General features: G+C 42.8%; 1 protein-coding gene across 7 annotated transcripts in view; it reads right to left on the reverse strand.

Annotated features, from left to right (window-relative positions):
- The window catches only part of syt7 (synaptotagmin 7), a 202941-nt gene that overhangs the window by 65733 nt on the left and 122438 nt on the right, over positions 1-14770 (reverse strand). For 4 of the 7 annotated variants that reach the window (XM_031900272.1, XM_031900275.1, XM_031900276.1 and 1 more), the window contains exons 4-5: positions 2360-2491; positions 1535-1753 (exon numbers count right to left, since the gene is read on the reverse strand). The exons of 1 other annotated variant lie outside the window; for it this stretch is intronic. In XM_031900272.1, the coding sequence (XP_031756132.1) occupies positions 1535-1753; positions 2360-2491 (351 nt within the window). 7 annotated transcript variants of the gene reach the window in all.

The following is a 14770-nucleotide window of genomic DNA, read 5'->3' on the forward strand; positions in this document are numbered from 1 at the left end:
AACAATGCAGAATGCCCTCAGATTCCAAGTATTCTATGTTCCCCAGCAGTTCTCTTTAAGAGAATTTGCTATTGACCCCCTAATATTACTACTGACCCAGACCACTGCAACTAAATAGACCTTCACAGCCTCATTCATTTGACTCCTGCCCTGTTGATTTGCCGTCATTGTTATTAAGCCATTGCTTCTGAGTGAGTTGTAATTGAGTAAATGCATAGTTTCCAATAACAGATCATCTCAAGGCTCTTCTGTCCTTCACATTTTTTTAATATAAACCAACAAAAGAGCAATCAGAAGAAGTGATTAATGGACATAGCCTTAATGATTTATTATGACGAGTAGCGTAGGGTGATAACCTTCCCTACACCAAGTGATTGCTGACATCTCATACTCAGAATAAGTAGGAAGAAGAGAAAAGGTTCATAAAACCATCTTTGCAACCTGAAAATGTATGAACAGCACCAGTTACAATGGCTAATACTGTTTTGGGGCTTTCCCTTGTATGAAACAAGCCATAGGGGAAATAAACCTAGGGCCAACACTGACATTTTAAAAATCTAAAATCAGTGAGGTTTGAAATAAAGATAAAATGTCCAAGTAATGAAGAAATATTGATTTTTTTTTTAAAGAGAAAGACACCTTAGAATCTAGTGAGAATATAAATATTCTCTTGTTATTGCTTTGGGTGCCTCGGTTGGCTCATACTCAGAAGGTCATTCCAGCAGTGGAACTATAGCGAGGATCTATCAACGTATATGTAACATTCAGTTATCTTAATGTGACCTTCCTTAGGTCCTTGAGGTTACATTGTGATGACCAAAATGCTGGACATCATACTAATGCTTTCGCCTACTGTTTAGAGATGGTTTATATCCGTAAACACATCAATTGATATGATCAATATCTATCTATCTATCTATCTATCATCTATCATTTACCATCTATCTATCTATCTATCTATCAGTCTATCTATCTTTCTATCTATCTATCTATCATCTATCTATCATCTATCTATCTATCATCTATCTAGTTCTTTCATAAATCTTTCTATCAATACAGGGGCAGAATTCTTGAATAGAATAATTATAGCCCTGGAACATGCTACCTTTGATAACCATCTAAAAAGGTTGATAAAGGTCAGAATAAATCATCCCCTGCTTCTTCTTATTGAGTCATTAGAATTGATAATGAAACAGGAAATTGATGGTAGGCGATGGCTATCACCTTTGCATTATATTGGTGTCAATATCTCAGAAGCATACATAGCACTCTATCTGTAGGTTCTACCACATCTTAATTGCAGGGGTGAAGGCAGATGGGGCGATTAATATCCGTGTACAACTACACAACTCGCCAAGTGTGAAATGTACCATGCAGGACTAGTCGCTGTGACTTTTGTGGGGGGCGATTAGTCTCAGTGACTGGATTTTAAAAATCACGGTAACTAATCGCCCCATCTGTCTTTGCCTTAGGACTTGACGGCCTTCATTTTCTGGCTTACATACAAATATAGAGGGGCTTCACAGGGACTCACTTGGTTCGACTGAGATTCCCAGATGCAAGGTGGCTCTGAACCGTGTGCCATCTACCTCTCCCAGACTTCCCCAGGACTGGCTCGCTGTGGTGGCTTTGCGAGGACATGCTGATCTTCATGCTGTCACTGCGAAACTGTTTGTCCCCGAGCCGGCCATCTTTGTCCAGTAACCCAGATGTGCCACAAGCTGCTGACTTACTACTGGACAATACAGTGCCACTGCGACGTGCCCACGTGCAAATAAAGGACATGCAAATGTGAAGACAGATACACAAAGTGGGAAAAAACACACAGAGACGGACAGAAAAAAAAAAGAGAAAGAGAGAGGTCAGCACTGCAAAAAGAAAGAGAGTGAAGGCCAAAATAACTAAATAAAATGACCCAAAGCGTCTCTCGTTAGAGGAGGGAGAAAAACGGCAGCCTGGGAATGATGACGGTAAAAAGTTCCACATTTCAAGAAACACCAAAGGGTTAACATGGAGTAAATCTGTCAGGAAAGGCACCAGACAGTCAGCCAGCCACAGGAAGAAAGAGGCGTGTTAGTGAATCAGACCACACAGTGCGGATGTAGAGCACACTCGGCTATAACGGGCAACCCTTCCTGGCCTTGCAATGGAAAGGGAGGATAGGCAAAGGGATTGCTAGTGAAGGAGCGTGTCCGTTAGTGGAAGCTAGGAGGGGTTGCTCGTCTCCATGGCTATCCGCCCATGGGGGTGATGTGGAGCAGGGGTTAAAAGGAGCAGGTTGGAGGAGGCGTGTGAGAGGATTTGGAAAGTTGTACAAACCAACTAAATACAATCATATCAGGCAAATAGAGAGACTCACTTGAGGGCCAGTCTTGGGTCACCATAGGGGGCGTAAGGTGAAATGTTTAGGATAAACTCCTTGGGAGGGTAGGAGCTCCATTTCTGGTGGGCTGTGCTGTCATTGTTATTCCAAAAGTCTTTGTCTAGATCACTAGATCGGCAGAAAAAGAGAAAAAACAAAAAAAAGAAATACTAGAAAAAAACCTGAATCCCTGAGAGGTTTGTGAGGAGGAAGGGAATTAAAAGTCACACAGCGGCTGCTGTGAGCGGGGACAAAAACACGGAGAGGAGAGAGGCGCTCCCCTGTTCATTAATGCAAGTAAAGGTACCCAGGTTCTGTGGAGGAGGAGAGGGAAGCAAGAGTTTAATTCAGTAAGTTTGGGTTGGCAGCAGAGAACGTGTAGATCCAAGCACTAAAATAGAAGGAAGGAAAAATAAGCCATTGATTATGTCACGGAGACGTATAACCTTTTCCGTCACCTATTGGTTTTCCCAGTCATAAACACAAATTAATTACCCAGCTTTCTGCAGTCAGACAGCACAAACTCCAAAATAAAAGAGGTGCTTTAATGAAGAATGATCAGAAGGTCACAAACTCTGGCAAATTCTCCACTTAGCCAAGTTGAAAAGGCAAAGGCCCTTGGCAGTGTGAGAAGGCAGAGGGTGGGGAATGGCCTACATCAAGGGTGTCAAACTTGCAGCCCTCCAGAACTAATACTCCAGCTGAAGCTGAAGACCTGCATGTTGGCCATTTACTTTTGCCCTTTATACTTTTGTCTACCTTCCTCGCCCTCGAGTCCAAGAGCAAATTACACCCCTACCCTAAAGGTGTCCATACACATCCCATTCTTCTATACTCTCTGAAAGAATGAATGAATGGAGAGCATAGGAGGGCCACAAACAGTGAAGCTTCTCCATTGTTCAGATCACTTGAGCAAAGAATGATGGGAACAACAGGAAGTGAAAAAGCTATGGCTCATTAGCTGATGTTCCATACACTGGCCTACATGGTACATCAGCAGATGACATTTATAAAGCTGCCCATTTCCTAAACCAACCAATATCCATAGTATATGGATATTAGTCAGGATCGGTGGGCCACCATAAAAGTACAGATCGCTGTATGAAATGAAGGACATGTAAGGTCTCCTTTAAACTAGTCCTGAGTAAAGAGCATAGGGCAGTCTTTTTACATGAAAGCCTCACCAAATCCAAAACATCAAGTTCCAGTTTAGATCACAGAAGTAGGAGAATTACTAGATAGGTTATACTGTTTATTAACACAATTCCTGACTATAATGTATATAGGGTAGTAATATAGTAATATAGTAATGGTTAAACTTAGACCATTAAAAGGTTCTGTCACAAACACTCATTCTAACCTTTATAAAGGCCTTTACAGCAAAGCTCTGTAGGGCTGGGTTTAATTATGGCAGGTCAGGGAGAGAATTTAGCAGAAGGCTTGTGATTCAGTTCTGTTCCACATCAAATTGCCTTTCTAAATACAGTGGCAAATCTTGTAATCCCAGGGATTGTCATCAGAATTCCCCCAACCCAGCAGGCTTAATAGAAAAGACAAATGTTACGGAGTGAATCTAACCCGGGGAGACGGCACTCCTCACAATATGATCCTGAGCGTGGTGGTATCTCCAACCCAAGCCTGCCTACTGTTTATTTTATTTTCTAATCTGCGCTCCTCGGCGATTGCTTCTTTATGATTAGATCCCTTCAGCTTATTAACGAGAAAACAATGATGTTTTTTGTTATGCGTACAAGCGTTTTATGATTTAGCAACTGGGAGCCAGCGCTGAACTGAAGCCAACAGATTAAGTGTTATCACCATCGTGTTTACTGTGACCAGGTTTTTGTGACGTCGGCGCCCACTTTGTTCCATTAGCATCTGAGGCGTGGCGAGTTCAGTTACCTTAGGGAATACATGAACATATCCGTCTTGTTTTCAGTAAAGGGAGGCCACGTGAGGTCTGGCCAGACACTCAGTGCCCCATGAATATAAATTTCATGTCACGGGGAAATGGGTTATTTTATACCATATTTGTGAGTTGTCGGTTCTGCGTGTGCAAATCTGATAATAAAATTGATGTATGAGCTTTGTTTTTCACATAGACATGTTTTACTTCTGAATTGTGAATCTTCTGATTCTTTGATTGGCTATAAATTGGTCTATCCCTGTGAAATCTTCAAGGCTTTTATTTGTTCTAGCCACGCTGGCTCTGTATGGGACATAAAGAAGGATAAAGCTATTATAATAGCAGATTAAACACCACTAAGGGTGAATAATAGAGTTTTTAGAACGGCCAAAATGTTTGATTTCCCTTGTTTCTTGGTAGCTAGACTGCATTGCTGGACTACATCTGCTGGTGTGGTGATTTGATACAAGAGGTCTCAGGGGCAACAGTCACAGTGTCAGTGGCAGATTACATTAGGGGTATCCCAACTGGTTGCCCATGTTTTCCAAAGGGGCTGAACTGGGGCAGATCAGGGAGGGTGACAACCAAGGGCCTCTAGTTAATCTGCCCCTGAGTAGTGTAAAAGATGGGTGAGGAGCAATCTGTTTCTTGGCGCTTGCACGTTGGCCTATGTTGCATCTTTGTGCTTCTTTAATGAAACACCACACCTGTGTGTAGCAACAGTGCATTCAGACGGGTTGGTGGCACATAAACATTCCCTGGAATTCCCCTAGGGCAGGTTATTCACACTTGCAGGCTAGGGAGTGCCAGAGGCAGAATGGTGTAGTAAAGCCTTGCTCCTGTTGGTGCAGAACTCTACTCCCAGAGTTACGTTTTTAATGCCCTGAGTGCAAGATGCATGGACTATCACTGTGTGTCCAAGTATTATGGGCATGAAACCTTAGTGGCATGATATTACACCCTTTAGTCCTCTTGCAAATGATAAATGAGCCTCACGTCTTATACATGTGTTTGTCTCTAGGGAGAAATTGTGGTCATGGAAGGGGATCTGGACTTACATTATATCACCCCCCTCCTATCTTCAATATGGACAGGCTATGGTTGAATTTTTCATTATTGTTTTTGCCTGCAAAGCAAAATACAGAAATCACCCTCTGACAAGGCATTATGAATGATCATGAACAGAGCTAATTTACCAGCAAGTCAAAAGTGCAAAGTGCAAAGACAGATGCAAACTGCCATGTTTTTTCCCCATACTGCAGCAGTTTTCCCCAGCTAAATTCCATATGCTCCCACTAACTTTCCACATTGTCAAAATTGTGCCATGTCCATCCCAGCTCACTGTGCCAAAAAATGAAGTTACTGTATGATTCACTAGGTGCAAATCAGTTGTACGTATTGTTGCAACGTGTTAAAAAAAGACTTGGAAGTAACATCTCCTCAAGGTAAGTGTTTGCTCCAGGGTTCCATTTCTTCAATGTGCCTTTATGAACTTAAATTAGAAAAGAGCCCTAAGGGCCTCAATGTGCTGCCCCCCACAATGATTATGAAATTGTCTCTTCCAAAGCAAACTTGCATCCTGGGCTAAAGTGCAATGCACCACTGGATGCAAATCTGGCTCTAATGCAGAGTTAATGACAAATGTGCCTCCACCAGGATCATAACTACAGAGGAAGCAGACCCTGCAGTTGCCCCTGATTGCAGAGGGCCAATAAAGGCCCTAAGTAATGAGCAATTGTTAGAAAGGGTCAATTTGCCAAAGCTTGGGGGCTCTATATTGACTTTGCTGCGGGGCCCAGTAACATCTAGTTACACCACCGGCCTCCACATTGATTTTGCTTTACATGAATGCATTTAAGGTGGTGCAACGAAAAGTATCTATAGTTCTTGTTCATTACTCCCCTTGGAATGACCACAAACTTCTAAATAAGCCAACTGGCTGATAGGTGGCCACACAACAGAGAGCTGATACAAGGCTGTCTGTGACTTTTACTGTTCTGGCAAGAACAAAACTGCAGGTCTGACTGTGGGACGGGGGCAACATGTCCCTGAGCTTTGGAGATGTATTTGCAAGATTAGATGTAACTTTCTGTGGGGATGGCATTTCTCTGCTCCTCTTTCCAAGCACGGTCAGAATAAGATTCACACATGCTTTGAAGTCAAGTGGCACTGCAGCAAATTCATCTGGAACTTCAAAGGCTACCATCGGACGCCTCTCCTGCTCCGCACCCTGATTAATTCTGCTGTTTCCCTCTGCAAGTTGTGCGCTTTGCTTTTACCAACAGAGACGGAGACATTGAAGTCCCACAAAAGAAACTGCCTCGACATCCATTTAAACACAAGTCATGCCCCCTTTCAGCCACTAGCTACCGAATAAGTCTTGTTTTGTCTTATCAGCTCAGATGTAACAGCCGCCCCAACGCACTGGATATATATTACTGGCACATATTACAGCTGGGTAACTCAGTGGGAATTTCATGGTGCTGCTTATACAATTTCCCTGCCAATTCCATTAAAAGGAAGCAAAGGCAGATATTTATACGTCTCTTTTTACATATTATCTTTGCCGTGCAGGAGACTGCCGTGCCATACACCCACCCGAAATATAGATATTTCAAATACTGGAAAAATGGATCCTTCCAACAACAACGCATTTTTTTTTTTTTAGAATAAATTCCTAGAATCTCACACATTTAGGCAGAATGGCAGCAAAGTGGCACACCGGAGTCCAGGATTCAATCAGTCTATTAATGTTCTGTGTGTGTTTGACACTGACTGATCTGTGCCGCTGCCTGGAAAAGTACATTTCTCCCCTCATCCATCTGGTGGATGATCCCAAAGGCTGATATTTTGGATATAACAATTTATTCCACCTAAGGCGAGGGAGCAAACCTGCTTAGTCCTTTGTCTTATTCGAAGATTAAATCCAAAACCCGGAGAACTGAGTGTTTAATACTGGCAGGACTATAATGCCTCACAGGCTGCAATGATATCCTAAAGATACTTCTACGACATATAGATATAGATCTTTCAGGCTGTGAGCAATGGAAGTGACAGCAAAATGGAAGGGCATTTTTTCCATGCTACAAGGGCAAGCACTAAATGGTGCAAACCGGGCCCCTCAGGGTCCATACAGGTGGCATTGGCACTGTACTTGCAAGCTGTACTATGGCACTTTTGCCCTTATTACCCAGCAATAAACGCCTGCCATAGGCAGCACCTTGCATCCACCCAGCTTGGCTGTTCTGAAAGACACACAGAGGACGTCCATGTTCCACCAACCTTTCTCCCTTTCTGTATGCAGCTCTAGTACATTCTAGGGCCAGTGAAATTCAATGGGGAAAGGTTTGTACAATATTGACCCTGGCGCCTTGCCACATTTCTTAGAATGACATTAGTATGAAGCATCACCAGTGCCGATCCTACAGATACAATTATAGGAGAATATGGAACTCCAGCATGTGGAGGGGCACACAGGATACAAAGTCGCTGACTGAGCTCAAAACTAGGGACTCATGAAGATCAATAAAACATGGACTTTGGGGACTGGATAGCTCAATGTGGAATATGTGTATTCCAGGTGCTCAAGCCCCCAACCTTCAGCAAAGAGAGAAAAATACAAGCTATCATAGATGGCACTCATGGAGTGGGATGTGCTGCCATAATGGTATATGGCATACCTGTAATTAACTCACAGAATGAAGCTAAGAATAGCACTCTGCATGAATTAACTAAGATTAATGGATATTGATGTCTTTATCAGTGATATCCTATATATACTCCAATAAATGTGCATAGGTTACCCTTTAAGGGTATAGATGCACTAAAAGTAGTCAAGTTTCTTGGCTTCTAAGCATCTACTGAGGTCCAACATTTAGTCAGGGCTTACAGATACAGTAAGGGCTCCAACATTTAGTCAGGGCTTACAGATACAGTAAGGGCTCCAACCTTTAGTCAGGGCTTACAGATACAGTAAGGGCTCCAACATTTAGTCAGGGCTTACAGATACAGTAAGGGCTCCAACATTTAGTCAGGGCTTACAGATACAGTAAGGGCTCCAACATTTAGTCAGGGCTTACAGATACAGTAAGGGCTCCAACATTTAGTCAGGGCTTACAGATACAGTAAGGGCTCCAACATTTAGTCAGGGCTTACAGATACAGTAAGGGCTCCAACATTTAGTCAGGGCTTACAGATACAGTAAGGCTCCAACATTTAGTCAGGGCTTACAGATACAGTAAGGGCTCCAACCTTTAGTCAGGGCTTACAGATACAGTTAGGGCTCCAACCTTTAGTCAGTGCTTACAGATAGAGTAAGGGGTCCAACATTTATTCAGGGCTTACAGATACAGTAAGGGCTCCAACCTTTAGTCAGGGCTTACAGATACAGTAAGGGCTCCAACCTTTAGTCAGGGCTTACAGATACAGTAAGGGCTCCAACCTTTAGTCAGGGCTTACAGATACAGTAAGGGCTCCAACCTTTAGTCAGGGCTTACAGATACAGTAAGGGCTCCAACCTTTAGTCAGGGCTTACAGATACAGTAAGGGCTCCAACATTTAGTCAGGGCTTACAGATACAGTAAGGGCTCCAACCTTTAGTCAGGGCTTACAGATACAGTAAGGGCTCCAACCTTTAGTCAGGGCTTACAGATACAGTAAGGGCTCCAACATTTATTCAGGGCTTACAGATAGAGTAAGGGCTCCAACATTTAGTCAGGGCTTACAGATAGAGTAAGGGGTCCAACCTTTAGTCAGGGCTTACAGATACAGTAAGGGGTCCAACATTTAGTCAGGGCTTACAGATACAGTAAGGGGTCCAACATTTAGTCAGGACTTACAGATACAGTAAGGGGTCCAACATTTAGTCAGGGCTTACAGATACTGTAAGGGGTCCAACATTTAGTCAGGGCTTACAGATACATTGCTGAGCCATTCCAAGGGGACCTGTTACAGCAAACAAGAGTTTATCCAAAAAAATGGAACACAGGTCTGTTTCAGACAATTTAAGTAGCCCCATGTGGCATAAAGGTACCCAGCCCCCAATATTGCCCAGCAGCCCAGCCCAGCAGTTAAAGCACAAGTGCTCTTTTAGCAACCAATACTTGGTCTACTTAACATGTGCCCAAAAAACCCATTACCCTCACCAACCTTCAGGTTATGCTTCCAAAGAGTATCTAGGGAAATAAATAGGAAACCCTCTGCAAAATGTACTCATATTTGAGCTAATAGTACCAACACCATGAGAGGGCATAATCCATAATTTGGACTCTGGAGGTTGGTGATGGCCACTAAATAGTAATAGAATATAAAGGTGGACTGGATATCTTTCTTACAAGAAACTATCATGGTTGTAAGCATTCCAGTTCATTGATCATTGAGAGATTGATCCAGAAATTAATTTGATAGAGTAATGGAGTCGGGATGGAATATGATCTCCAGTTGAGAAGATAAATTGTCATCTGCCCCTCTTGGATTTGTTTCCCTTTCTTCTGGATAAAATTGCTATACTATATAACAACAGATTGAAACCAATATGCCATTGTCATGTTTCACATAGGAAACTCTTACTGGGGTATTATGACCTACTAACCCTACTAAGGGTTTTCAAAATTACATTTCAAAAGTATGGGTTCAATCAGCATTACCCAGCATTTACATTGTGCCAACTGGACCTCTAGCAGGGCAACTTTACTCTGTGTAAGTATTCTGCAGAATTCAGCTAGGATACCAAATGTCTAACTAAGGATTCTGGGTGATGCTGTCCTAAACCAAGTGAAGTCAACAGAATGGCTGCGCTGTAAGAGGATTCCCATACACTCTATATTCCTACTAAGGTCACTGCATTTGAGAAGTTGATTATGTGAAACACTCTCTCACAATCAATGGCACAACACACAAATAATGCAGAGCTTGCTGCCATTAGCATGAAAGGTCATTCTCCACCACTTCCCAGCCTCCCACCGTGTGTACAAATCCTACTTATAAGGCTGCAAAGCCCTTGAATTGTACCCTTGAGCAGAATCCTCTACTGTTAAAGACACTTTATGCCTGATAATATATGGTGAGTAAATGAAACGTCCTGTTCACTCTCACAAGCATTACACCATTGGGAGTCCTATCTCCAGGGCACAGGTTTTACTTTCAGAAGACAGTGCCGAAATGGAAAACGGGTAATTCCAAGACCTGTCAACATGAGGATATTATCCTTGGAGAAAAAGAAAGTAAGGATTGCTCTGGCTGTGGTGCCAACATTAAGCTCCTATGACCTGGAGCAAACAACGACAGCTTCTTTTATCATCACCTAAAGCCTAGAAGGTTCTCACTGTGCCCCTGTCTGGTTAAACACTCTTCAACACCAACTGCTTACATGAAAACAACCTAATCATTTCTCATTATCCACAAGCCGATGAGAAAAGGGCATGGTTACCTCGAGATGTTGTTGTTGAGAGCCATGATGGGGCTGAATGATTCTCTGAAGGGCACCTTAACATGTGGTTTCCAATCTAGAATGCCATCCTCAGGATACCAAATGGTTCTACCCCAGTGATGCACAGTAAGGAGCACGTTGATGACTCACTGATCAACTCCAAGGAAATGATTAGCACCTACTCACCCTGTTGAATGTCTTTGTGAGGCACTGCATGGGTGTCTGATAGAGGGCTAAATAAAGGCACTCCTTCCCATCCAAGCACTGGCATCTGCTGCAAATGTGCCTTTTTATAAATGCAGCTGACTGGGATGCTAAGGAGCAATTTATACTGATATTAAACACAGTTGACGAGACGTGTCTGCTGGCCATGTTTTGTAACCCAAAATAGCCATGTCTTAAGGATGCTTGTGTTAAAACAAATGCGTCACTGCTGAAGTGAAGAAATAAAATGGCTTGTGTAAGCGATAACACTGCACTATGTCTGGGGAGGGGGGAATAAAGCAAGTTAAACCAAATTATTCTGCAACAGCCAAAATATAATAGAGGATCTCTAAGGCTTGAACCAGTGAGCCCAGTTGGAGTTCATATAAATACTGGCGCTTCAGTGATAAACTTCCATAAGCCTGGGACCCTATATACATACTATGTATCTGGGGGTACTACTCTAGTAAGATTTTTAATATATAAACAGGTATGTAAAGGATCACTACATTATCATTTTTAAAGGTTACCTTTTTATTTGCTTCATGGAAATATGAAGAGATAACAGTATATCCTCTATTGATTATTTTGTTTAAGCTTATATAAAGGTGTCGCTGTTTTAAAATTGTAGTTTAAGTCTTATCTAAACGTTTCCTTATGTTGGCCATCCAAAACTTCTGTAGGAACTCCCATAGCCCTCCTGTTTGTTGTAATCCCCTTACTATGATCAGTTACAGGGTCTTAACGAACATTCTGCTTAGATTATGTATAAAAGTCAGTGCTAGAAATCGGGAGAAGACCCAATGGGCCCTACCACCCTAGACCCACTCTCTGCACTGCGGGGAGATGGTACACAGTGGTGAAAAAAGGTATGTTATGGGGTAAGGAGGTAAGGACCGGGGGCGGGGGGTTCTGTGGGCTGTCCATGATGGGGTGGGGGACCTCTGTTGCTGGGGGGGTGGGGCCCCAAGGTGCATGCCCCCTAACCCTGCCTACTTAATTAATTTTCATTGGCTCCATCTACCCCCACCCCCATGATGCAATGGCTCGGCCCTTTTTGGCCCCACCCCACCTCCTTACAGGTTATTTACCCTGGCAACTAGGGAGCAGTTTTGAACTTAAAACAGAAACATAGTTCAAATATCACAGAAAATAAATAATAGAAAAACAGATTTAAATTTGCTTAGGTCCATCTATTTAATGTTAAAACAAATCTAAAGGCAAATATAAAGGCAACTGGCACTTATGTAGAAATGGAAATGTGCAGAAAAGCAATGTTTCATGCAATCAGTTCTTTATGCACTCATACTGTGTATAAATACAAAGTAAAAAGGATATTTGCCTTCAATACAGCTAGGACTAAGCAGGCTGAGATATTATAAGAGTAATGCAATCTGGTAGGGAGCCGGCAGAGCAGAATAAGGATGCGGTGTGCATTTATTGGCATGAACACGCTACATGTTGTCAAGTGACAAAAGACCTGCACTGGTATGGAACATGTAGTGTGTTCATTTCAATAAATGCCTACTGCAATCTAATTCCGCTGCGACGCCTCCGCTCCTGTTTAGATTAATTCAATGAGATTGCTAGCCCATTGGACGGGGGACATTAGGGAACATTCACAACACTTCACATCTGACTAGAATGTTAAACATAGGCACCTCCAGAACTTTCCTCTAAGTGGAATGGAATATGAATGAAATGAGTGGATTAAGATGGACAAATGTTACTTTCTGGCATATTTTAGTCCTTCTGCTCTCTGGAAGCAAGGTTTTTCTCTTAAGCTTAGGGCAACTAAAAAGGGCAGTATAGGGACTGGGGTTTAGGTACCTGGGATCTTTTACTCTGCACATGGATCATTAACAAAAGGTACGTCCAACTTATTACATGTCATGGGCCAATTATTTCTCATACATGTTCCAGGGTCAGATTCTATTAAAGTGATATACAGTGGAGTCTATGGAGCCCTTGAGTAGATTGCCTCCTAATCTGCTGGCAACGTGTTTGGTGACGGATGCAGTGGTGTAGGTGGCTCCTTAATTTGACAGGCAGGCGGTGTAGGTGACAGTTAGCATAGGATCAATCAGTACTTATGGATATCTAGCTAGGAACGGAGCCAACATTACAAAATAATTAGTGACCAAAGGAGCACTGCCCCTTAGCCAGTGGTGTAATGATACCCCAGGGGCCCCCCCACGAAAAATCTTTGGAGGGGCCCAGTGCGCACTGAAAGCCAACCCCCCCCCCACTCCTACTGCGAGCAAACACGCATGCCAGTGAGTGCACGTCTTTCCGCACCAGGCGGCACACAATCTTTCAGTGGCTTTTAGTGGCTATACGACGGGGTCTGTCTCCTCTACCATATGCCACTGCCCTTAGCTTTGCAGCTGTTCTTCAGGCCTAGAATCATTTTCAGTTAGCCTGGGGGTATCCTCGGAGCGGCTGCAATTGTGATTCCTGTCACTGCCGACACAAGCTGAAGGTAATTATGTGATGCTTTTGTAGGTAATGGGAAGGTTCCCCTCCAACACCTTAGCCGCTTTGAATGTATCTCCAAAATTACAATACATACTCTTTGCACTATATTTATATTCTGCTGAATCAGAGTACTAAATGAATCTGAATTTCATTTTAGAATGAATCTCCCATTTTAGGCCTGTTTTAGTTTTTTGTTAACAGTTCTCAGTTTCTTGGTCTCATTATAAGCTGAGTAAGTTGGTCTGTATGTTCTTAGTGATGATCTGCAGTCTGGTTCTGGACTTGGGGTAATGGCTTGCCTATAATCAGCAGCCAAACACAATAACCCAATATATAGTTGCTTAACGTGGCAAGCACACTGACTGCCTGGATCATACTCTGCTGTGATTCTGGGGCCCTGTAAAGGAACACTGTACCCCCAGAATGAATACTTAACCATCACATAGTTGATATCATAATAAGTGACCTATTCAAGAACCTAACCAAACTGGAATATATATATATTTACAGCTTTTACTTTGAACCACCATTTTGTGATGGGCTGTGTGCTCCCTCAGAGATCAGCTGACAGGAAATAATGCAGCTCTGACTGTAACAGGAAGTAGTGAGGGAGTAAAAGAGATAACTTTGTCCATTAATTCGCTCATGTGACCTAACATGTATGTGTGCCCTTGGCTTGTTTGTGTGCACTGTGAATCTTTTCACTCCTTTCTACAGATGATTTTCTTCAGAACCAAACTGGTCAAATTCCATAAGGCTCTGCTTAAAGGGACTCTGTCATGATTTTTATGAGGTACTTTTTATTTCTAAATTACACTGCATAGCAAATAATTCACTCTACTCTTTAAACTTTTATTCTTGAACCAACAAATATATTTGTAGCTGTAATATTGGTGTGTAGGCGCCATCTCAGTGCATTGTGCCTGAGTCTGAGCTTTCAGCCAGCGCTACACATTAGAACTGCTTTCAGCTAACCTATTGTTTCTCCTACTCCCATGTAACTGGAGGAGTCCCAAGCCGGACTTGGATTTCTTACTATTGAGTGCTATTCTGATACCTACTGGGAGCTGCTATCTTACTCCCTTCCCACTGTTCTGCTGAGGCTCCTGGGAGGGGGGGATATCATTCCAACTTGCAGCTCAGCAGTAAAGTGAGACTGAAGTTTATCAGAGCACAAGTCACATGGCTGTGGCACCCTGGGATTCTGCTGGAGAAACTCTATTAACTGATGGGTTTTACAGCTTAGTAAACAACAAACACTTAACCCTTTGTGTAGTCGTGTGCCATATGTGCAGAGACAGGGTACCCCACTGGTGCACTGGAGTTTGGGGGGGAATGCCATTGGATCCATTGTTTCCAACCCCTGGTTAATTGCTAGTTCTGGGGCCTTTAC

This window comes from Xenopus tropicalis, chromosome 4 (genome assembly GCF_000004195.4).
Source record: "Xenopus tropicalis strain Nigerian chromosome 4, UCB_Xtro_10.0, whole genome shotgun sequence".
NCBI classification, from domain to species: domain Eukaryota; kingdom Metazoa; phylum Chordata; class Amphibia; order Anura; family Pipidae; genus Xenopus; species Xenopus tropicalis.